This window comes from Fulmarus glacialis, unplaced genomic scaffold, assembly GCF_000690835.1.
Source record: "Fulmarus glacialis isolate BGI_N327 unplaced genomic scaffold, ASM69083v1 scaffold9325, whole genome shotgun sequence".
NCBI lineage: Eukaryota > Metazoa > Chordata > Aves > Procellariiformes > Procellariidae > Fulmarus > Fulmarus glacialis.
This window is the reverse complement of record NW_009211125.1, coordinates 8227-34011: the sequence shown is the minus strand read 5'-3', so window position 1 is coordinate 34011 and position 25785 is coordinate 8227. Positions and strand designations below refer to the sequence as shown.

Sequence of the window (25785 nt, the reverse complement as noted above, 5' to 3'; positions counted from 1 at the left end):
CGGGAGGGCTGCACCGGGGGTGCCCAGGAGAAAGAAGCGTGTGGTTATCGTGGCACCGGTGCAGCTTTCCCGCGGCCTCGGGTTCCTGCCTGGGCATCGCCTTACTGTTAAGTCTGGCATGCTAAATTTGTTTTGAGATCTAATGTTCGTTTCCGCTTGCAAAAGTAGCCTCTAGATGCAGCACATTTCCTTAACCAGTGCGGCATGTGTACGGTAACTGATGGGTTTCATCTGGTATCTGTACAAGTGGCTCGGAGCAAGGGTCAGCACAGGGACAAGGGGTTCAGCTCGTTCTGTGGTTCAGAGATGTCTCTTTGCACTCGGGAGATGAAAAGGGTTTGTTTTCTTTGTTTAAAAAAAAAAAAGGCAGTAGAAGTCATCCTGAGTTGTGCAAGGAGCAGCAGTCGGGGAGCCCTCGTTTGATGCTGTGTCCAAAAGGACCCTGGACTTTGTTGTGTGCCCATGGATGCCTCTGCTTTGGTCATGCCCCTTGCTGTGGTCTCCCCGCTCACCTGCCGGGTCAGGTCAGGTTCTCGTCTGCTCAAATACAGCCTTCAAGTCAAGTCTGTGATCAGGGCAACCAACCAAAGTTGAAGCTGTGCTGATTGTCCCTCTTGTTTCAGGTGGAAGCTGTACAGACCCACAGGCGCTGGTTGACTTAAGATACAAGGAAATGGATTTTGAGGAATACTTGAATTTCAAAACGTGTATAGGTTTGTTCAAAAGGCTTACAAACCATTTGTACAGTCCCATTGCCTGATTGTGCCTGTGGACAGGTTCTATAGAGCTGGAACTATATTTGCCTTTATTCCTTTCTTTGCAAAATGGGTTGTGATGGGTCTTTGGATAGTGATGGGTGTCAGTACTTAATGACCATAAGCTGATCTGAGCACAGAAGTCTTCCTCAGGAGGACTGAGGTGAGGAAGGGAGCATTGGAGAGGAGCCATGCCAGCACAGGGAGGCGTGGAAATGGTGACACTGGAGTTGTTGGAAACTTCCTTTGAACATGCACAGCAGCAGGGGCTTGAGTGATTCTGACAAGTGGCACAAGGCGTTGCCTCACCTGTTTGTAAAGGACTGCTGTCTTCATGGAGAGGAAAGCTGCTGTGAATTTCTAGACCCTGGTCATTGCTGAAATGCACTGTTGTGAAAGGCTGAGCCGCTCTTAGGGCAGCGTAAGGCAATTGGCATCTTTTCGGGGCAGCCCCATTCACGGGTGAACATATGGGTTTTGTTCCGAGTGCCTTACTATAATGGTTGACCTGGCTTAGACATGGTTTTAGCCAGTACTTTGTCTCTGGAGCTTCTTCACTGAGCTTTGTCTTGGTGCAAATTAAAATGTCTTGAGCTACCAGAGTATCGTCCAGGAATCTTATGATCTATAAGAAGCAGGAGCTGCTGATGTTTTGCTGAGACTTCCCAGCAGCTCTGGCCCGTTGTCTGTAGGGCTTGGCAGATGTTTTGTATCTGTTGGAGGTAATGTTTGTCTGCCCAGACATCATGCACTGAGGCAGTATTTTTTTTTCCTTTAGTATTAGTGCTTCTGAGGGAGTTTTGCAAGAGCTGTGACCTTTCACATACTTGCAGGTTTTCAGTGTTAAACTTGTTTAATTTCTTGGCTTGGTGCTGCTGCTTTTATGATTCACTAATCCTGTGTTTGGTTGCATATCTCTAACTTGTTGAATAATCATGAGGACCTTTGTCCCAGATTTCCATAGCCGACGCTGGGAGGGGGAAGGGGGAATTTTTTTTAAGAAAGCTTTTTGCTGAATCTCTCATGACTCTAGAGAAAGTCCTCATTTATGGTTCTGCTTTTCAGGGGAGACTTAAAACATTCAGTTCCCTCTCATTTGAAGAGAGACTTCCTTTCTCACACAGACTAACAACAGAAGGTTGTTATTAGCCGGTCTGCAGTATTTAACTAGCTCCCATGTAACAGAATCCCTTTCTGTCTTTTACTTTTTGAAATGCTGTAGCTCGGGGGATAAGAAAAGCTCTACTTTGGCTCAAGAAGCCATCTGTGTCATTCGTATTCCTCCATAAGTCGCATTAAAAAAAGAATATAGGAGTAATAAAAGTTCATATGTGGTAGTAAAAGTAATAAAACCAGGGGTAGTTAATGGAAAAGACTGACTTCTTCTGCCAGTCATATCTGTTATGGGGCTATACTGAATAACCGGGAATAGAATTGATGAGTGGAGTTACTAAGAGCATGAGTGGACTAGAAATATGATGAGAAGATGTTAGATGATAGAGCAATCAAAAGATTTTGGTCCATACGGGAGTAATTCTTGCATACTGCAACATAAATAGACACCAAATTTTGGATACACATATTCATCCTCAGCTTCTAAAAATGTGTTGCATTGTTTATCAATTTGAAATCAGTTCAGTGCAGGTGGCGTACTCCAGAGCTGCATGTTTTATGCCTGTTGTGCTCTTAACAGGGTTTTGCAGAGGAAGGATGCGCATGGTGGGAATTGCCAAGTGTCCTGAGGCTCAGCGCAGGGCTGGTGCTCTGTCCTGTACAGACATGCAGGGAGAGAAAGTTCTGGGCAGATAGGAGGGCACAGAGGTTTCCATTCCCTGCACACCAGGGGTTCAAGTGTCCCGCTGTGCTGTCAGACCCCTGTCCCTGAAAATCAGCGGGTTATGCCAGACCTTGAGGAAACAAGTGGAGACTGCAGTGGTGATATCAGGAATGACACAAATGGGCCCTGTGGTACAGCTGTCGAACTAGAGGTTTCAATGTTCAATGTTTGTTGGAAGGCAGAGGGGTTGTTTTGCTTTACCAAAATAAAAACACAGGCTCGTGCTAGACATTGTAATTTCCACCAGCTTTTCTAAGAGTGGAGCCAGCAGCTGAAGTGTAAATCAAGCCCATGTCCTCCAGGTTCAGCTCTCACTCAACTCTTCATTAACATTAGTCACCTCCATTATTTCTCATCTTTTAAAAGAGGTGCATCCTCTTTCTTGCTGAAGGTTAATATCTGCTTATTTTTCTGGCTGAAGTTCATATTGACAGCTTTTCAGCCCCAGGAGCTGATAAAGCTATGGAAAGACCTTTAGGTGATTTGCAGGTACAAAATCTTCGTATTAATAGTCTTGTCAGAAGGAGGAAAAAAAGGTCTAATTTTCATTTAATAAGTAAATATGAATGTCTGACAGATGTACGAAAGTACTTCTGAAATGCTGAGGTTTTCAAGGTGTGATTTAAGAAGCACATAATGCAGGACTCTTCAGAATCGTACAAAGTACAGACATTTCTGACCTTGCAATGTAAAATAGGGTTAGTAGTATTAAAGAATTATAGGCCTGCAGTTGATATCGTTAAAATGGAAACAATGGTTTTTTAGAGGTACCATGGACAATTAATGATAGGGTAATGTTCCCATTATGCTGTCTTTCCTTTTAGATTAAAACTCAGCTCATGTTTCTTAGTTTCTGATGTCAGTGCTCTGTTTCCTTTTTCTCCAGCCATCTCAAAAATGTGATGTATGGGGGAGAGTTAAGTTTCTGCACTGGAATGATAAAATATTTGGCACTTTACTTCCTGTTGTATGCAAGTTTTACCTCTGTAAATATTTAAAACAACTACAAGGGGAGAAATTGAGCAGAATGTATATTTTGTAGATACAGACTTTTGTTTACATTTAGATAATAAGCTTCAATGTAACATTTAGAACTTCTAAGTATTCAGAATATACAAATGTATTTTTAAAGAAAAGAGTGTTTAATAACACTCGTAGCTCTCAAGTAAGCACAGAATATTTATATGGGTATAAACAAGACCAGATTCTGAATCAAATGTCGTAAGTACTCAGTTGTGAGACTGTGAGATTTTTTTTTAAGAACCTGTCTCTACTTGCAGAGAGAAGCAGGTGGTAAGAGAGAGTACAGGATATTGGATTAGCTTCAAAAATTCTTGCTAACATGGTGATTTTGAAAAGAAAATATTAGCACATGGGACTATCCCACTTCATCTTTTGATTATATGTGTTATTCTCAGCAAGAGAGGAAAACAGTTTAAAAAAAATAAATAGAGGAGTGGGAGGACACGATATATTGTAGCTGTAAAAATTCCTTTTCCTATAAGGCTTTTCCTTACATAACAGGATGCAACCGAGTAAGGCTTTCAAAGTTTTTGTATTTGTCATAGTGCATCTTTGTTTAGGGTTCTAGTAATGGTATTAGGGAAGTGCAAGTGCTCCTGTGGTGGAACAGTACTCTATAATGTGAGAAACATACTTTTTTCAAGTGATGTCCTAAATTATATTGTTGGTGGCCTTGCAACTACTTCTGTAACTTTCCAAACATATTTGGTGGTGGTGTGTATTTGGTGGTGGTGTGTATTTGGTGGTGGTGTGTATTTGTTTGCTGTGATGCTGTATTGCAAGAACTTTTGATGTTTTGAAGAGCTCCCCTGTAATTAGACTTGCAATTTCCATGATATGAAGCATTAAAAATATTGGGCAAATTTTATGCTTAAATAGGATAGGCATCTTGTTGTTAGCAGCTAGAACTTTGTTATTTCCTGTTTCATCATCTCTTACAAGATGATATAATTGCAGTGAAAGTGAAGCAGGATAAGGGATCTGCATCGGTGTCTGGATGAGAGCCATTGCAGGATTTACTGTTAGTAATTCATGAAGTGCCAGCTCTCCTTTCGAGGGAAGTAGTATTCTGCAAGTGGAGTGGATGCAGAGCCTGTACACAGGAAATTAGTCTTTATCTTTTAAGGTTTTGAAGTGCCTGGAGAACTTAGAGGAATGATATTTTTTACTTGTGGTGTGGCAGTATCTTCAGCTGGACTTGTGGCATCCTGTCTGCCTAAACTTGCCTTGCAATTTTAGTTTGACACTGTTGTTTTATGCTTTGAAGGTTATTCCACAGTTTGCCACTTAAAGAATTCAAATATTTCATCTTGGAGTCTGAACTTCATTGTGATTGCGGTTTGTGTGAAAATTGTAGGGTAGTTTTGTTTTTGGATAGAGGTGTTATTAATGTTCAGTTTGATATTGGAAAGGTGTAAGATAAAATACAGGAAATACCAGTCTAGCAAGACTTGATGCGCTTCTACGTACGCTGCTTAGTGTAATTCTAGCTAAACCTGCAGTAATACTTCTTGTTCAGGTTGTATCGTGATGAAAGGCTGGAAGCTAATAAAATGTGGCTGGGGAGGGTCTTGTTTTTGGGGAAGGGAGGAGATCTGAGGGAGTAGTTTAGGTTTTTTATTCTTAGTTTTGTAACTGGGCTTGCCTTATAGTAAGGGATTTGGAGATGTGGTTCCAGGTAGCTGACTTGCCATGTAAGAGATGAAGCAGAACTTGGAAAGTGCTCTCCTAAAGAGATGCTTAAGTGACGACTGTAAATACCTAGGACTGTAAATACCTAGGACTGTTTCATACTCTGGCCCCAAACCTGTGCTCGAGAAGCAACTGCTTCAGTCCCTCCCCCTTGTGGTGTCCCCTGCCTTCTCCCCCAAGCTGTCCACATTTTCTGTCTGTCTCCATAGCCTGTCCTCTTTTTCCTGTCCCCTCTTCCCACCCTCTTCCCAGCAGCTGGTATCAGCCAGGATTCTGTTATGGAGGTGCATATCTCACCATGCAACTTGCCTTCGATGCATAAGTGATTATTGCTATTAGGTGTGAGGCTGCTGATGAAGACATCACCCCAACCTGATGAATTGTTTGGGAAGTAGCTACAGTCCAAAGTGTCTGCAAGCTGTCTGAGTAAGAAGATAAGTTTAAACTCCAACAGAAGGATGTCTTCTTCTAAAGTTATAATAAAATTGAGTGAGAATGCTCTGTGCCGTGCCTTTAGCATTGGGTACCAGTGTTTAGGAGCTCGATGCTTCACAACATCAGCAGCTGCTGTTTGAAACAAAGCTGAAATGTTTTTCTCCTGTTTGGAGCCCCAATACCTTGCTGAGGTTAACCTTATCTCATTCACTGGGGCAAAGGCCATTACAGCTAGCAGGCTAACTCAAAGGATACTGAGAAGTGAAAACAACACATGATTTTAGAGCACTGGGTCACAGTATGCTGTGCCCAAACAGCACTGCCAGCACCAGAATTCAATCAGTAACTACTCCTGAGACACTCGCGGTTTGTGATGCTGGTCTTCTAAGAGTGATGCTTCGGTGACTTCTTCTTGGGCAATGTACAGCTGAGGGAGGGGTCTGGTTGCAGAATGGTTCTGGAAGACTGATGCCACCATGACTAACAGGCAATACGGTAGACCTTGTTGGTGAGTCGTTAAAAAGTTGAAGACTTCAGCATTCAACTGATGCCACCATGACTAACAGGCAATACAGTAGACCTTGTTGGTGACTCGTTAAAAAGTTGAAGACTTCAGCATTCTTTTACTGGGGCAAGGAGTAACAGAGCTTAAAATCCCTTTGTTCTGATTGTTGTGCATCTGTGGAGTTTGTAAATAATTGGTATTGCACAACCAAGGTAGTTTTCTCTTGGAAATTGGATATTGAAGTTCACTTTGGTGCCTGATTCAAGCGATCTTCAGTGTAACAGCTCCTAGAAAAACAAGCTGGTAATCACTGCCACATTTTAAGGACCGATGTGTTTCTATCTGCCAACGCAAGAAGCTTTTGGCAGAACTGTGCAAAACATTTTAATACCATAAACTTTTCCAAGCAATGTCTCTACCTCAGTGGCCTGAAGAAAATGTTTGTTACTGGGCACAAGCATGCCAGTGTCTCGAAAGCCAAGTGTTGTGCAGCCTTGTGCCAAAGTACAGAGTGTAAGATAGATGAAAGGAGATGGCCAACTTCACAAGCACAGGGTGATCAGCTGGAAAATAATGACTTATTTAATGATAGACTATAAATCACCGAGCTAGATGTTTGGCTAGTTAGATTTTAGTTCTATTACTGGAGATGTCTGGCTCCAGTAGCTGATACGAAGATGATTCTTTGTGAGTAGGCAAGTCTTTATTAATGCAGGATTTGTTCTGGAAGTGGTATTTGTTTTCCTGATAAGTGTCATCATATGATAACTACTGAAACCTTTGGCCTATATAAATTGGATAACAATCATTTGCTGCATATTTCCAAGGTGCCAGATACATTTAGCTGAAGCTTCCTGGCTGGATTAGCCTCTGTGGTCGTCACAGAATTGCTCAAACTTTCTTTAATCTATAATGAAGTACAGCTTTGTTGAATAAATATAGATTTAATTATAAATGTTAATTACAGTTATTAATCTAAATTATATCTGTAATCTAAATTACAGTTAAGTTTATTTATTTAAATTATATCGACAACTATAGTTAAGTTACATGTATATATTTGTTAGCACATTAGAAAGCCACGATTCTGAAAGGAACTTCTGTAACAATGCCTAATTGATGGTGTTGGTAGGATTGATTGGAGCACTGCATTGAGTGCTACTGCCTGTGCTTCAGGTGGTGTGAAGCTGGAAAGGTTTGGGGAATAAGTGCAAGAATAATGATGAGGACGGTGAAATCTGATATAAGGAGAGGTTCTACAGACATAAAACCACAATCAGATTTATGAAAGGAGAGGTTAAGAAATGACTTGAATACAGTTACAAATTGGGGAAAGGTGCATTTTGTTTGCTCCCATGACCTTAAAAAATAATAATGATGGATGAATTCATAAAATAGTCTAAGGGTTGGCAGCTAAAGTTACACAAACACTGATAAGAGTGCAGCCTGTATGAATGAGCGTCATTCACCTCTAGAAAAACTTCCAGTTCTACTTCAAAACTGGATACTCTTCCATGAAACAAGTGGTGGTTCAACGGAGTTTTGCCACAGGGATCTGGGAGTGGAAGGCAATTGCCGGTGTTCATTCAGTGCATTTTTAGTGATTCCCCCAACCTTAAAACATACACTAGAGTGTAGTTGTAGCGTGAACTGTTAATAGACTGAGGGCTGAGAGATTCCTGGAGTCAAAGGCTTAATGCTAAGGAGACAGAGCTGGCAAACAAAGCAAAACGCTGGTGTTCCCACATGTGGGACCACAGACAGGGTGGCTGGTGGAGCTGGGACATGCAGCAGCTGCAGGGGCAGGTCTTACAGGGTTCCCGTACAAATTTAAAAAAACTAATAGGAAAACACACTATATTTAATTATTTGTAATTGGGGAGCAAGGGGGATTAATTATTGGGGTCAGGGTGAATATTTTCTTCTCATTTCAGTCTTTCACAGAGATTAAAAACTAAAAGTTTCCATTCCTAAAACATCAGAAGGAGCCCTGTGGGAGCTGTTTGAGTAACTGAGATCAGGAGGGTTTGGCCTCACATCAGAAGCATCGGTTGCCTCCAAATTCCTCTCCTGTGGGGCTGCTGGGTAGCATGGCAGGAACGGGGAGAGCTCTGGGAACTCCTCCAATCGCAGCATAGCAGTGTGGTAGGGGACGAGGTGTCCCTGCTGGGTTTTGTCCTTCTAATATTTATACACTTTTTTCCCCGCACATAACCAAAATAAAATTGAGACTCTTTCAGTAATAGCTGTTGGTATAGATACAAAAATAACACGAGTGTTCAGACTGAAGTGGGTAGGAGATTGGAAACTATTGCAATCTTCATTTAATAAATATCTTTGTTTTCTTCCTCTCTTGTTTTCATTTTGGAAATCTTGGTTTGTTTGGTGTGTATTTCAATTTGTATTCCAAAGATTGTAATTGACGTTAGTTAGGTTCCCAGTGAACAGTCTCCAGTCTCTCAAAACCATATTAAAATGTAATAAAGGAGGTTTTTTTTTCTATATTCTTGTTTGTGTAGTTCAATTTCTCTTAAATTAGAAATGCGAATTTTTAATGGCAAACTTTACCACATGCAAGGAAATCAAATTTGGGGTCTATTCTCACTCCTTCCAAAACCAGCAGAACTGCAGCAGTTTAAGAGGCTGCAGGGCCTTTGAAAAGGAGCTGAACATGATGAAATTATTAGTTACCGTCACTCCTATACGTGTAGGGGAAACAGCACAGCCATCGACTGTGTAAAGAAAGCCACATGGGTCACACCTGAAGGTAGTGTTGGAGCCTCAGCTGGATCGCTCCCGAGATGGCTCAGAGCGGGTGGCCTTTGCCCTCTGCTGCCCAGCGTCCCTTCCTCTTGTGTTCATGGAGCCGCGTCTGTGCCGTAGGTTAGTCATTAATTTCTGTTGTGGAGGTTTTCTGTCCCAAGGGTACGCTTTCATCTGGGCTCAGCCAAGGCGTTTAGAAGGAGGGAGGGGAAATCCTGTTTATTGGAAGACTTTCATGTTCTCTCTCCCTGCAGTGGAATCTCGTATGTGACAACGACTGGAAGGGACCCCTGTGCACCTCCCTGTTCTTTGTGGGCGTCCTGCTTGGATCTTTCGTATCAGGACAGCTCTCAGACAAGTAAAGTATATACACCAGAGCTGCTGGCTCTTGGTTTGATGCTGTTTTCTAAGCAATTGCTGTATGTGAAGTTTGCTATAAATATCTTTCTGCAACTACTAACACGTCTTTGTTCTGTGACTGTCTAATCTGAATCTACACAGAGTGTATAGAGTAAATGTCATGAAGTAGAACAGAATGTTACAAAGATTGTTTGTGAGTGTTATCTTTATCTGTTTATTTTTTCAGTGAAATCACTTCTGGAGCAAACTGGTTTTATGCCAGAAAACAGGTGTAGGAGATAAATTCCATCTGGAAAAATCAGATCAATGCTATTCTCTTCTAATTACTTTGGACTATGTTCAGAGAGTTCCCTGAGACTTGTTTTCCATTTTTTTGAGGTCAAATTTTAAATTCTCCTTTTATAAATGCCCATAGCTTGTCTCCCTCATCATGAAATACAACATCTAAGTCCAATGACCTGTGTTTGTGGGAACTGCAAAGCACAAGTGCTGTTCAGCTGTACTTCAGAGAAGGAAGGCTTTCTTGTTTGGGGATTTTTTTTTTTTTTCCCCTGTATTTCTAGTCCCAGAGTTCGCTGGCTTTCTTGTTTATCGGTACAAACATGAAAAAATGGAAGACACCATGAATTTTTGTGATGTTGACAGGTTTTTGGTTTGGGGTTTGTTTGGTTTTTTCTTTTAAAGCTCAGTTTTTCTGATTATTTCCCTGAGATTTGCTGTGCTGTCTTCCTGATTCCCAGAGAACAATATGTGGTCCTCTAATTTGCTGATTTACTTGTAGAGTTTCTATTTCTTTGAAACGTAATCCCTATGCCACGAATCTTGTAGCATCCATTCAGGGCCTTTGCGTGACTTCCTGCTCATCAGGTTGGATCAATCTTGAGCTTGGAGGCAGTGAACCTTGAAAATCAACCAGCTCCCCTGGACTTCTCTCCAGAGCCATATGCCATGGGTTTTTTCCAAGCAGATCCCTGGTCAGGCCAGTGTTTACTCTCCCTGTGATCTTGCCTTCTGCCTTGTTCCTCCCCTCACGATCCTGTGCTTCACCATCGCACAGCCAGCAGCCATGGCTCCTGCCAACCTTTACATCCCCGAACAGTTCTCCCTTTTTGCAGACATGGAGTCCAGCAGTGTCTCCCCTTATCGGCTCCTCAGACATACGTGTTAGGAAGTTGTCATTGATGCACTTCAGAAAATTCCTGGGTCTTGTCCCTCCAGCAGGTATTGGAGTGGTTGAAGTCCTCCATGACGGCCAGTGCCTTTGAACACGAGGCTTCCTCTGGTCGTCTGAAGAAGGCTTTGTTTGCTTCTTTCTGATCGAATGGTCTGCAGCGGACACCCAGAGCAGTGCCAGCATTGGTCTGCCTGCTAATCCTGACCCATAAGCTGGGTCATCATCCATTCCCAGGCAGAGCTCCATGCCTTCCAGCTGCTCTCCCGGGTGAGGAGCGATTTCCCCTCTTCATCATGGGAATCTCCCACCACTTTGTCCTGGTGCTGCTGCAGGGCTCGGGTGCTTCGTTCAACAGAGCTCCTAGCCCCATACCTGCTATGAGGGTGCCAAGTGTCTTCTACGGTGGCTAATCAGCAGATGAAGCAGGAGCTCTTCTGGTGCCAGAAGCCACGAGTTTCCAACCTTCACCATCATGAGAGTCTCCTCCTGCAGCTCCTTCATGTGGTCACGCAGATCCTCACCAAGTGCAGTCGAGGAGGCCATCAGCACAGCTCATCCAGTTACTCTTGTAGCCACTGAATGGCAGCTAGCTCATGGTCTAGAGACCAAGTGCATCTAGCAGCCCCACAAGGAGACTGCTTCGTCAAGGCTGCATGCAGTTTTTGCTGCTGTCGTTTGCCCGTCTGGTACAGAAAGTCCTGCAGTGAGCCTGAGCCCCACACGCCTGGCCAGGCGTGACAGCGAGATTGTCAAAATATTTTGCAGGTTCAGGTAACAGTCTGTTCTTAATGCGTTGTGATCTGCCTGAGGCTTGTGGCAGCCAACTGTAAACCTCCTGGTCAAGTCTAACTTCAGAATGGAGTTGTGTGAACCTGCACTCAACAGATGTCCTGTCACAGGCTGCAAAGTCTGTTTGCGGTGTGGAGCTGCCCAGGCCAGGACATCGGCACTGACTCTTACAACAGCTTGATGGGTTGGGTTTCGTTTAATTTCTTCTCTTTTTCTTAATACTTCATTAATAGAATTGCTAGAATCCCTTAAATTGGTTCATTTTTTTACCAAGTGGAATGAAGACTGCAGTGTGGAGTCACTTACTGATAATAGCCAGTTACAAACCTGAGTTCTACCTCTCTTTCAGCTTTCCTTCTTTTTCTTTTTTTTTAACATGCTGATCTGTGTCATGGACTGTGTGCTCCTTAGAGGAGAAGGAGCACCTAATACTCTTGCGTTTTAAATAATTTGCCGCCAATGATTTGTCTTTCTGTTTATCCTATCTGTAAGGAAGGAATAGTGTTCTAGCACATACCTAAAGGCAACTAGGAGCCCCTGGAATATTGTTTTCTCTTGGCCAGTGGATTTCTCAATGTATTTAGAAATGTAGTTGTGCCTGTGTCACATTTCCTGAACCTCTGCTTTTTGCAGATGTTTTGTATCTCCATAAGTATGCATATAAGTAATCTTACTTTTCTGTTTCTGAAGATTTCATTCATGCTGTTGTATAATTATCTTTTTTTTTTCTTCTTTTTTTTTTTCTTTTTTTTTTTTTAATCTGTCCATGGAAGGTTTGGCAGGAAAAATGTCCTGTTTGCAACTCTGGCAATGCAGACTGGCTTCAGCTTCATACAGGTCTTCTCTACCAGCTGGGAGATGTTTTCAGTGTTCTTTGTGCTGGTCGGCATGGGACAGATATCTAACTACGTGGCAGCATTTGTTCTCGGTATGCAAGTCCTGCTAGGCACAATGTGCGTTAGTCTTGTGCTTTTCCTGCTCCTTTTCAGTACTGCCTTAGGGTTGATTTGCTTTGCCAAGCAACACTGTTAAGAGTGCGTCCTCACCATGCATAGGTAACTCACGGTCTCCTTGGAAGTTTCCAGTTGATAGAAATGCAATCTAAATTAAATCTGTGGTTTACCATCCTAAAAAGGCAAAAAATCCAGAAATTGATTATTCGAAACAAAAATCTCTCTTCCAGTTGGAAAGATAAGATGTGTAAGACATGATTTTTCAGGGATTTGTGTTGTCCATTTTGAGGCCTAAATGCGTAATTGATATAAAAACTTATAAAAGAAAAAAAAATCAAGTAAGTGTTATAAAGTCTCCTTAAAACAGCCTATAGTAAAAAATTAAATGGCATAATGATTCCTGCTTGGTATATTTTCAATTTAACTAAGACTATATTTGATCAGATGGGAGTGTGAATTACCTTATGAATCTGAGATTTTTAAAAAATTAGGGCTTTTTCAGTTAATATTATTTACAGTGGCCTCACTGTCCAAAGTACCAAATGTTGGCAAGAAATTCCTTTTAGACCAAAGAAGAGCAGTGCAGCTGTGAAAACAGTGTTTAGCTAACCTCACTGCAGACTTCTGTGATCTTCTTCTGTTTCTGTGGAAATGAGGAAGATTATATCTCTTACAATGTCTCTTGGTTTGCAGATCCCAAAGTGTTTAAAAGGGAAGCATTGACCACTATTAGTGCATTTAATTCCACTGCCAGTAGCCTGGCCTTTGTTAGTGACCCTCCACGTGTGTACACCAAAAGACTGCAAGATTTTTGGCTAATAGCGAAATAGTCCTTTAGAAGGTGATTCAGGTCAGGAACCTAATTTAGGCATTTCTGAATTATCCTTTAAAGAAGCTGGTCTCTCTCCATAAGCTGGGCAGGACTCTCTAGGGATCAAGCTGAGGCTAAGTGTTGTGAATGTTTTGTAGTATGTCAGGTGGTTTTAGCTCCTCAAGAAAAATGAGAGATTCTAAGAACATAGAATTATAGAAGTTTTAGCTACTTTGAGCTACAGAAGTTCTGTATGGCCCAGTTCTCTTCCCTTTATGTTTACCTGGGTTGATGCAGTATCACTGCATGAAGCAGATCTGTGGTGCCTCTAAAGCTGGATGGCAGAGCATGCTGTATACTGTAACCACTCAGCATAGTATATTTCAAAGCCAATCGTTAGAGGTGTTTTTGGTAAGTCACTTGGTTGCTCTTAAGTTAAAATACTAATCTTCACTCTGTTGTTTTGAACAGGCACAGAAATTCTTGGCAAATCAATCCGTGTGCTCTTCTGCACGCTGGGCGTTTGCATATTTTATGCATTTGGCTACATGTTGCTGCCACTGTTTGCTTACTTCATCAGAGACTGGCGGATGCTGCTGCTGGCGCTTACTTTACCTGGGCTGCTCTGCATCCCACTCTGGTGGTGAGTATAACTAATTTAAAAGACTTTAGTCTTTATAAGATCCTGTCTGCAGATTTTTAAGATCCAGACTCCAAGCCAACCGGCCTTTACCAATGAAGTTCAGGAATGGGCAGGTGAAGAATGGACGTTGTGTCCTTTACTCTTCCCAGTCGTTTAGCTGCAAGTGCATAGCTTTGTGGGTGATCTGACTCATGCCTGAAAAGCCTGTTCTTCATTTTCTGTAGGCTTCTATAAAATTAAATGATGCGCATGCAAAGGAAAAAAAAAAGTGAAACTCATCCTTCTGCAGCAACTGAAATCCGTGAGCTTTTAAGATTAGGCCTGAACTAAGGGCAGAAGGAGAAACCAGTTGTTTTGGGAAGCTGGGCAATGCTGGGGTAACATAGATTATCACAAGCTACAAAACGGTACTTGCACATCTGTGAGACTTCTGTGTTTTCTTCCATAGTTAATGAAATATTGGTTTTAGGTGGCATGTAAAGTTTAAATAGTCCACATGGTGGTGGTGTTTCTTCACTTACACTAGCATTTATGTTTGTGATTCCATCCAGTCTCTTACAAAGTTGAATGACTCAGGCGAACTCTACCTTCTGACTTGCCTTATATGACAGTATTTACAGTTACTAATTTTATATGTGTTATTCTGTAAGGATATGCCTCTTAATGTACAGCATGCTGCTTGTGTATTCACATTTCTGAATTTCTTTAATTAAACTGTTTTCCCATACTTTGAAGGTTTTGGTTGCTCTTTTTTTCTGAGTCATTGCTTATTTCTTTAGTACTTCTAAAATCCACAAACGCATTTTAGTCTGTTCTTGTTCAGTATGCTAGTCTGCTCTTGTAAATCTGATTTCTGTTGTCATTGCTCTAATTTCTGCAAGATGTGGCAAGTTTTGAGATCTTATGCCTGGAACAATGTGTATTGGTGCCTGCAGCAGTGCTTTCTGTGGAAATGCAGGCTTGTTATTCTGAACCTTTTCTGCAGGATCATTCCAGAATCTCCACGGTGGCTGATCTCCCAGGGAAGATTTCAAGAGGCAGAAGAAATCATCCAAAAGGCTGCAAAAATTAATGGCATTACAGCCCCAGATGTAATACTTGACCCTAGTGAGGTAAGATTCATTCAGCAGTCCAGTTGTTTGCTGAACCTATTAATGACCATGTAAAGTGATTAGTTTCCAGACATATGAATTGAGTTATGCCTGCAGTGTATTACCTACTTCTCAAATGGGTAAAAGGTCGTTCTTTTCCTGAAAAGCAGAATACCCTTTCCCACTTCATTAAGATTTGCAAAGCCCTTGCTGTCCCATTCGGATGGGAATGCCAATGTGCATTCTAATACAGACATCTTTTTGATCCAGTTTACTGTCACCTTTTTCCTTTTAAACTCTAGCTTTTGGGGGAAAGTAATGAATTTGAAGTACTTATTTCTTTGTGGTCTAAATACTTGCGCTGAACAGATTTTATACTTGCACAGTCTAATATAGTTCTATAAAAGTCTAACACAGGACTAATCCTGGCCAGTGGCAGTGGAAAGAATATCATTCTAGTTCAGCACCGTATTCAACTCCCATTTCTACTCCAGGTTAAGGAGAGCAAAACTTGAGCTCCTTTCGGGTGGAGTAGATAGTAGTATCTTTTCTTCCCCATCTGTTTCTTCCAACATGTTCTTGTTTCCTCTGGGTATGCCCCATTTGTCTGAGCTGTTAGTGACCTTAAGATGTAGAAGCAGTTCCACACTCCTTCAAACATGACCTCCAGAAGTCAGACAGGCAACCTGTTTGCATAATCCAGAAGAATGGGCACCTCTCTAGGCAGATCTGTAGAGTCTGTCTGGGCAGTTGCCTAATTGTGTTCTGGTTGACAATTGACATTGTCTTGTCATTTATGTGAAAATATTCATTTGCTTTACAAGGCCTCTGTACCAGACTAAGGAAAATGGTTAGCCATTAAACTGTAGTGTGTTTGCTATTGAGATTGAAAGACCTTCACTTGGGTTGAAGTTAGCTGAGGTGCAAACCAACCTGTTTGTCCAGACTAATTTGTAGGTGGTAGGACAGACATCCTGGTCTTGCTGGAAGAGAGTGAGAATGCCAGGAAAACCCAGACCTTCTTATGATAGCTTTTTTCCCTGGATTTTCATTAGAACACGCTTTTTTCCCTTTTTTTTTCCGTCCTTATGCTGTAGGCATGAAAATTTGCCCATTGCCAGCACTACAGCAGGAGAATGGAAAATAAGCTCTGGCTTCAACATCTGCTTAAGGTCCTTGGAATCTTCCATCTCCCGTTCTTAGAAAGACATGTTGATCTGTTTGCTATCTCTGAATGGGGCTGGATTACGAAGCAGCAGAAGGCAGGGGCAAGAGTAGGGATGTTGCCCAGGGGAACACTGGACAAGGGGAAATGCTGCCTTCTGCAGCAGGGTGGGCTGGAGTACATGGTGCTTATTTACAGATAAATCATTGCACATCAACTTTCAGAAACACAGATTAACATTCTGACACTGAAAGGAAAATGAGCTTGATGAACAGGCACTGTTTAAATGCAGAACTCCTGTCCATCTTTTTGTTTTTTAAGGTAAAAGTAATGCTGTGACCAAAAAATCTGTGCAAAACTTTTCTTCATCAGTGGTCTGTTTATGCTGTTCTTTTGTCTGCTTTCTGAAGAGCTGTAGAGCAGAAGGCTTGCAGCCTCTCTTGAGTTTTTAGGAAGCATGTTTACACTGCAGAGAGGTTCTCAGAAATCCGGCTGGCCCTTAGCCCTCGTGCAGTTGGGACATGAGTTCTGGGTGGAGAAGCAGCCTGAGCTCGTGTTTGGAATATTCCTCGAACCCATGCGGCTGGAGAGCAGCACCTGCAATATTTAGGCTCCAGAGATTTCAAAATCAGTTAGGATCCAGCAGGTGACAGTCGCAAACAAGCTACGGAGCCTGGTTGGCTGAATTACCCCATATGAGGGGATTAGAAATGTTTGGATGATAGGTTTAATTTCAAATCATCGTTTTACCCTCCCTGCCCTTCTCATAGCTTCTTGTTCTAGCCTGTCCTGTTAAGGATTATGTTGTCTGCTTATCCAGCTCCTAAAAGGCAGGGTCCTTTTTTCTTATCAACTGTGACTCTCTGAATGTTATTGTTCCTGGTTTTGTTTTGTGGTTTGTTTGGTTTTTCTCCTTTTTTTGTTTCCTGTTTGCTGGTTTCTTGGCAACGAATAGTGGCAAAACTGGAGAGTACTTAGGAAAAATCATGTGATTTATGAGAAAGGGCTGTGAGCTGTAAAGCTGAGTGCAGTTTGTGTGGTGGGAGGTTTGCCTTTAGGCAGAGTGAAAGTTATCAAATGTAAAGAACTGTTTGCCTTTCATATAAAATGAAGATTTGTGAAAGCAACTACACTGAAGTTTGGCATGCACAAGCATCAGAATGCTATTTTATCCTCCAGGTCCTCACAACAAAATACCACTCAGAAAGAATTTTCACCTGACTGCAGGGGTTACATAAACTTCACGTTCCCATTAGCTCAGATACAGTTTACAAGACACGGAGGAGATAATGTGTGTTTTGAGTTGAGGGACAAGAGTTAAGGGCCCCAAATCAGTGTCCAGCAACTAGCGTGCCAAAAGAAACATCACTAACTGAATGTGGAAGAGAAATTGATGGGAAATTAAATTAAACTCACGGTTGCTTTTGTCTCTTTACTGGTGTGTTGTGTCCTGCAATACATCCAACTACTTCTGTTGGACCAGCCTGATGTTTTAGGGAAAAAAGTATTGTAAGTTGAACTAATACAGAGTAGAGGATGATATATTAGACTAGGCGGAAAGAGGTCAGAAAAGTTTGAAGTAGTGAGTAATTGCACTATTTTGAAGCTACCGTCATAGTTTACTTTTATTGATAACCATTTGCACATACCATGAAGGAGCACACAGTGCCAACAAAAGCCATTCAGTCTTTAAACATATTAAAATTTAATTTGACATTCTCAGGTCACGCTGACTTAAAAAATCAAGGAAGGAAGTAATCTTTGTATACAGTTTATTGTGCGTGCACATAATAGAGCTCTGTCAGGCAAGAGTGATTCTAGTGGTTGTGGAAAGGAGGAGTCTTCACTTAAATATTGTGAGGTGCCTTGGCAGCTTACAATTCAAAAAAGTGTCAAAATTAAAAATATTTCAGTATTATCTTTTTTCATTTGATAATTTTGAGCTGCTAAGGTGGATGCTTGTTTCTTTCTTGGTTAGATTTCTAACTATTGATAGTCTCAGATCCAGATAGATATAAAATGTCCTAACAGAAAAAAGAATCTCTCTGGAAGATTGTAAGATCAAAATCTTGTTAATGTTCTTACTGTAAGACTGTTAAAAATAGCATTAAATTGATAAGTAAGTAGCCTGTGATAAATCCTGAAAACATACCATCTTTTGCAATAACAAAAATATGACATGTCTAGAAAACTGTGGTTCCTCAGCCATATAGTGTTGCTTTGTCAGAGTTGATGGTTTTAATCAACGGAACTTGTCCTCTTAAATCACCTTTTACATATTTTGAAAAATCTCTCCCTTGTTACTCCTTGTTAGGGGTCTAAATTAAAGTCCTAAATTTAAAAAACCTTAAATTCTTTCCTTTTTTACAATCTTATCATGCACAAAACTTGTTTGCATGCTTCATGGATGAATATCTTTGCATTGTTTACATGGAAGTGGTTTTATTTTGAGGAGCTGGAAAGTTTCATGGGGAAAGGAGAAGTTTGTTGTCTTTTTGCTTATATTCTTAGAAGAAGATCTCAAAACCAGGCTAGATAATGATGGGGACTCTTCAGCTCATTGGCCAATTTGTCTCAGTTTAAATACATTAGTGTTGGGTCCAGCATGAGGAGTCATTTACTAAATCTGTCCTGCTGCAGTTTAATCTTGTTCCTTCTTGCTTGTGCTCTACATTCACTGCAGACAGTTTATCACTTTTTTTGCTGGTCTTTGAAGACCATTCTTGGTCTTTTAAGACTCCCTTGGTCTTCTGGCCCTTAGGCTAAATAAAACCGCTGCTTTCAGACTTTCACAGATCACATTTTTCAAATGTCTCATCATCCTTGTTGCTCTCTTCTTGTCTGGGTGCAGTTGATTTGCATGATCCTCAAGGTGCAGTCGTCAAAACTGGACGTAAGAACCCTGCCAGTAGTGACATATAAATCATAAATTAATGCTGTTGCTTTATAATGCAAGTATAAAAGGAACAATAAACAGTTGTTTTATGGAGCCTTTATGGACAGAGGAAATGATTACAAATTTCAGCCTAAATTTTAAGTGACTTTACATTAGGGAGGAGCAACTACTTTCACAGGTAGTTGGCTCTTATGGCTTATACGTGTTTGGTTAAAAGTGAGGCACCTGTTTCAGCTCTACAGCATATCAAAATACTAATGTATAAGTTGGGGGGGACTTATTTGCACAATAATTCTGCTTGCAGGAAGTTAATGTTCCCATGGTTGGTTGGTTTGTTTTTTTCCAGCTGCAAGATTTGAATTCCCAGAAGCAACAGACGTACACCATTTTGGATCTAATGAAAACCCGAAATATCCTAACTATCACAATTATGTCAGTGATTCTTTGGTAAGCAAGTGTGGTTCAGGAGTATGTAAACACAAAAGCAGCAAAACAATTAAAAACAGCTCTCTGAACACTAAGGTATTCTGAAGAGATACAGACAAAACCAGCTCAAAAACCAACGACCTGCTGGCTGAAGCAACAAAATTCTGGTTACATAGGTTCTTCATTCCAGTAACAGTCTAGAAACACATCTGGATTGTTACTTCTTTCTGAAGCAGTCGGGCATATCCTGAACTGAGCAAGAATCAGATCAGCTGGCAATGATGCGTGGGAATCCTGCCTGATATTGGGCCTTGGGGAATCCTCATCTGACTGTAACAAGGTCTTTTTAAGAGGAATGAGTCATGCCCTGTCCTCCAGTCAGAGAACTATTGCCCAGGGGTCTGAACCCGCGATGCCTGACTTATGGGGAGAATCTTCCCATCTCTTTCGTATTGTCTCTTAAAGGAATAAAGTTGCCTTTGAAGTTCTAATCTGAGATTTCCCTAGACTTTCCTGCTAGCTACTCTGTCTACCTGCCATCTTCAGCTTGGTTTTGCACTACCTGAGACCATACTTTACGCTCAGTTTGATTAAACGGTTGTCATTTTCCTTTGCTGGAAATCTTAGTGAAGCTGTAATTGCTCGCAAGAGAGAAGATGGAGAGGGTAACTTACAGCCTGCCAGAGGCTATAAAAGTGAGGTTTAATTAGTGCATGTACCTACAGTGTCCTAACCAAGAAGGTCCCTCAGGTGCTTTGGAGCTAACTAAGTCTATTTGCTACCTTTTTGAACAATGTTCCTGTGCTTTAGTGAGGCAAAGCTTTGGAGTTCAGTCCATGGAGCTGCCAGTGCATACAAGCTGATGTGGCTTTTTGGGTCAAAGGATAACTTGGCTAATATTTAAGCCAGATTCCCTTGCCCATCACCAAGCACAGCGCTACAAACACACTGAGAAAGGAACTTGAGCATAAAACAGCTCAAAAAAGAAAAGTAATGTTGATTCTTTGCAGAAATGTCAATATGGTTTCCATATACTGTTGTCTTACCTCCCAGCCCAATTGCTGACTCTCACCTTTAATTGGAAGCGAGGTAGAGAATTGAGGCTGCCCTACTTCTAATCTGCATGGAGTAGATCAGTAGCGAGTTCCTAGGCACAGCCAATTTTGCATGTGTGGTTGTAGAAATCAAATGCAAAACCTGTTTGAACAGCATTTCTGGTAGGACAAAGCATCTGAGAGAAGTAGAGTGATGTGGCAGTATGTAATCCATTCCATATGCTGAAAGGCTTTTTAGCACATGATAAATGAAGTTTTATGATAGGCAGGAAAAGTCAAGCATGTGCAACTGACTGACACAATCTTACCTCCTCTTGCAGAAAAGTATTCAGTTGATTTGGGCAATTTTACCACTATTTTTACCTTTCATGTCAGTTGCCTAACCTCCTTTTAATTAATTTCCCAAAATATGAAACATTTTGTGCTGACTCACAGCAATGTTTTACAACCCATAGTATACCGATGGTATGTTCTGCATTATGAATTGAAAGACCTCATAAAAGAAGCTCTGTAAAAGAGGATGGTTGCAGATAACAGTATATCACTTTTACATATTGCTGAGTGTTTTGTTAGTTTTGAGTAAGTAGCAGGCCTTTAAACTAATCCCTTTGCTGGGTTTGCATCAGGGAGGAGGAACTTTGGCTTCTCGTCACCCGGGGATGTGTAAATACCCCTAAAGTTTTCCTAGAAAATGTGTAACTGTATCAAGGTTTGCCAACGAGATAAGCTAAGGCAAACTGCTACTGAAAGTGAGTTCCAACAAGCACAGTTTATTGTGTATAAAAATAACTCCTAGGAGCACAGGGCTGGGTGTATTGCACAGTGGAAAACACTGCATAACCACTTTTGAGAAGAATAGCTTTAGCTGGCAGGGCACACACAGCAGCAGGGGGGGTTACCCTCAGCTATATGACTTCATACCTTCCCAGGTATACTGGGCAACTTATTTTAAGCAATTGGACCGTGAAGGCTCTTCCCATGTGAATTGAGGAGGAGGAAGAGCTCCAGGTTCTGTTACAACATAAATACTGAAGGAGATGAAGTGCTGAGTGCTGTGTGCCTCACCGTTGCACCTGGATATGTCCTGACCCAGTGCCCGTTATTTCCTTGTTTACCACATGTTACTTGTTGGTGAAGCATAACCTTCTCTTCCCAGCATCTCCCAAGACATGACAGGATTTATCTCCAAGGCCAGTTGTGTGTTTCCCTTGATCACGTGGAAGCCAGTTCTCATCTGGCAGTGGCACAGTTAAGATGGCAGTGTTCCTGGCCACCAACCTCTGTCCTGCTACAGTGACCAGCCCAGGTACCGAGCCATGCCAATGTGACTTGGATGCTGCCCAGCCAGCTTGGGGCATGGCAGAGAAAATCCTGGATTTTTTGGGTCTGCCAGGATGCCATACGCCTCCTCTCTGACTTTATACACAAAGCATGGGGGGTAATGACCCAGAAACAATGTTTTCCACCCAGAGCTCCCTGGTAAACATGATGAAAAGCTGCTGTAGACCTTAGCAGCAGTAAAATTCAGTAGTCCAAACTTCCAGACCGAGGCTATAACTACTAGTAACAGGAACTGCTGTATCACTGCATTGTGAATGATCATCACTCATCTCCCAGGGGTGACCTGAAATATGGAGGCATACGTGAGAAGTAGTCAGCTCCTCTCCATCAGTGTGACTAGCAGAGACAAATGAGATGTCTAAAAGTGACAAATACCCAGAGCTTCCTTGCAAGGTCTGAATGAAAGTGGGATGGACAGTTGCAAAATCATGCAATGGCATCAGAAAAGAAGTGCTTCAAAAGTGAAAGAATATGGCAGATGCTGAATTTGCCTTATGTAGTGATTTCTGTGCTTAACAGAGGTTCATGGCAACCTCAGGAAGAAGAGAAAATTGTCTGATCTTGTTATTCTGCTTCTTTCAGGATGATAATCTCTGTTGGTTATTTTGGACTTTCTCTTGACACACCTAACTTGCATGGAGACGTCTATGTGAACTGCTTCCTTTCTGCAGTGATTGAAGTTCCAGCCTACATTATTTCCTGGCTGCTGCTTCGAAATCTCCCTCGACGGTATTCAATGGCTGCTGCGTTATTCTTGGGAGGCTGTGTTCTTCTCTTCATTCAGCTGGTGCCTTCACGTATGGAATCGTTAGTTGATCTCAAATATTACGATAGGTGAAGTGCAGTACCATGCACTGGGCAGATGTGGAGGAAAAGTGTCCTGAGGGAACTAAATACAGATATTCATTCCCTATCTTTGCCCCTCTTCCTTGGTTCTCAGTGCTGCTGCGCAGGGAGCTCACACAACCTGTCAATTCAGATACATTTTTAAAGGTGGGTCATTGGCTTTGTGGTCTGTTGGGATCCGCTCTATAGTCCAGTTTTGCCTTATGTACATCTCTGGCAAGGTGCCCTGGTAAGGTCCAAGTGTAAAACCAGGACTAGACCAACCAGAATTTGGTAAGCGGAGGTTACCAAGAGGCTGCAGAACTTAACTTCCCAAACAACTTTAAAGACTGTAAAGACTGTCTCTTCATGGCTTGTTTAAACAGTTATATTCGAGGGAGTCATTGTGGAAGCATTTTTGATAAGCAAAAATGCTTGTACTGAATTAGTGCTAGTAGTTAAAATAATGTTTGGCAACTGGAAAGGAGGACAAAATAATATTTATTGGATATCAAACCATATGTATCTTTAGGCCAGTTAGATTAAGAGGGTTACGGACTGTTACTGGTAATGATGTTGAATATGATGGTGGGGTGTTGTTGCTTAGCACTTGCTATATATCAAAGAATAAACAAAAGAGAATGCACAAGAAGTGTCTTGCTTATTTTATAGAGGTAACGCATGTGTTGCATTCTTTTTCTCCAGTCCTTTGAGTCAATTGGACACTGATATAATCTGGTTTGATTTTTAAATCTAATTGTCCCAGTTAAAGTCAGCCCGGCTTCTTATAATTAAGTTATTGACTTGTAGCTAGGAATGTTAATGAGAAACCAGAGCAAGAAACCAAAAATTAACTTGTTTCAAATGTTTAACTTTGTTCACCTTATTAAAAAGGGATAGATGGCCCCTGAAATCTGAGGGGACTCCAGTTCTTTCTCTCTTCTCATTTTTCACTTGGCAGGAAGCCCCATTCTCAAGGAAATGAAAACGTTCAGTCCTAGTAATTTTAAAAAAAGTAAATAAATAAAAGAAGTTGCCCATGCTTGTAGACATGTACAGAGGAAAAAAGACATCAGATACCGGAATTAATTAGACAGGAGTTACACAAACACAATGGAATTAAGAGATACCGTGAATTGTCAGAGCTTTATTGAAATCCTTACTGCGTTTTGATTTCAGATATTCGTGCGCTATCTATTTTCCTGGTGATGTTAGGGAAATTTGGGATCACATCTGCCTTTTCAATGGTTTATGTTTACACGGCTGAGCTCTACCCAACAGTAGTGAGAAACATGGGAGTTGGAGCAAGTTCCATGGCTTCTAGACTAGGCAGCATCCTCTCACCTTACTTCGTTTACCTCGGTAAGTTAACTCGTCTATGCCTGCGCTGGGGAGGTGCTGGTGGGTGGAAAGCAATGCTTTTTACCCAGATCAGTCTCCTGCCTCTGTGGGTCATTGGGATTTTCTGACTGTTCTTTGTTTCCAGGTCCAGGTGTGTTGTGAAACTGCAGGTAAAAATGGGGTCTCAACATCTCTGAGCAATGGTCATAACGTAGAGGAGTTGTGGTTTATGCCCTGTTGAAGAGATGTTCTGAAGACTCACAATCTTATTGACTCAACAGGGACAGCTCTTACTGTTTCCCAGTCTCTTGAGTTCCTAAAACCACATTTAAAATCATGTCTGCTTTGAATGCCAGACTGTGAGGGGTTGGTTTGTTTGGTTTTTACTGAAAGCATAAATCTTACACGGATGAAGCCCTGTACCTAGGTAGAAACATTATCAGAGACTTAGAGCTGATGCTAGCTTCTTGGGTTTGGTTTTTGTTTGTTTGTTTGTTTTTTTATTCTGCTAGGTGCCTATGATCGATTCCTGCCTTACATCCTGATGGGGAGCATGACTGTGCTATCAGGAATACTGACTTTATTTCTCCCAGAAAGCTATGGTATGCCTCTTCCGGACACAATTGAGCAAATGCGGTTGGTGAAAGGGTAAGTGTCACCTTCTGATCTTAACACATCTGTTCTCTGTTCTGAGGAGTGGACTTGTCTGGGTATCGTCAGAGGCGGGGGCTGGTTTCGGTAGTGTAGTTAGTGCTCTGTTGAAGATCTAAGAGCTTGGTTGGAATCCTGGTCCCTCTTCCCAAGTGTGTATGTTCGTATGTACATCTCTTGGCTCCAAATTTATCATTTTACTCTGAGGACTGAATAAAAGTTCTTATGAGGAATGCACTTGTAAAAGCTTATTGCTTTATAAAGGTATAGGGACACTTTGTGGGTTATAATCTATCTATCTAGGTTCTGAAAGTCATACAAGTACTGGTGAAGGGCTAAACTCTTCTAATTTAGTTCAACTGACCTAAAAAGGCATTGAGAGCGTTTGGCCTTTTGCCACAGCTCTGATTGAAGATAGCACGTAAGCATACACCTGGTGTAAGAAAGGGACCTGTCCAACTGAAGTCAACAGGATATTAAAATTAGGAGGCTGTAATGTCAAATAGGGCTCAGGATATCAAAGATTTTTTTTCTCTGTTCTCTCATCTATTTTTAAAGGTTTTTTCTTTCTTTTCTTCCCTCCCCCCATCCCCCCCACTCCCCCCAGATTAGAATACAGGCCTGCATCTAGTAGCACAAGGGATTCCAAGGAGGAAGAAGAAAACCCAGAGATTTTTAAAAGCACAGCTTTTTGATGGAACTCCTGTGTACTTCCTGGTGGACTGAAAGTTAAATGGACTTTTCTTCTAAAATTCATTCTAGAAAGGGCTAGTGGCAACACTTTGTTTCCTGTAATTTTAATCTTATTTATTAATTTAAACACTGTGTTCCATACATTCTCTTTTTATATGAACATAAATACTGTATAGCCTTCAGTGAGATTTTTCAGCCACAATTGTTTTAATGCAGTAGTACCATGGAACAGTATCTGATCAATCCTTTGTAACTTCAGGTGTATAGTTCAGCTAAAAGATACTTGAAAATGAGTTCAAGGGCTGGCAGGGTACCTGGATTCCTCAGTGAACCTTCTCCAGAGCTAATGCACATCGAGAAGTAAAAACTGCCAGAAAAAACTGCTAATTGGTTTTGATTCCTTGACTTCTGTCTCTGGACAGGAAACTTATTTATTACAGGGAAGGTTATGAGAACATGCCTCTCTGCAATCTTACTCAAATGACTTTGCACATGCTGAATTTGTTACCAAATTCAGAAAGAGGCAAAGAAAGATTTTGAGAATTAATTCTAACTTGATAC

General features: G+C 41.4%; 1 protein-coding gene across 1 annotated transcript; it reads left to right on the top strand.

Annotated features, from left to right (window-relative positions):
- Positions 1 to 9264: 9264 nt before the first annotated feature.
- Positions 9265 to 25394, top strand: LOC104076517 (solute carrier family 22 member 5-like; the record flags this gene model as incomplete). Its single annotated transcript, XM_009577411.1, has 9 exons — positions 9265 to 9368; positions 12107 to 12261; positions 13569 to 13740; positions 14726 to 14852; positions 19239 to 19339; positions 22297 to 22511; positions 23719 to 23901; positions 24393 to 24528; positions 25139 to 25394. Coding segments are annotated over 9 exons (1281 nt in total), but the record flags the coding sequence as incomplete, so codon positions are not given.
- Between the last annotated feature and the right edge of the window lie 391 nt (positions 25395 to 25785).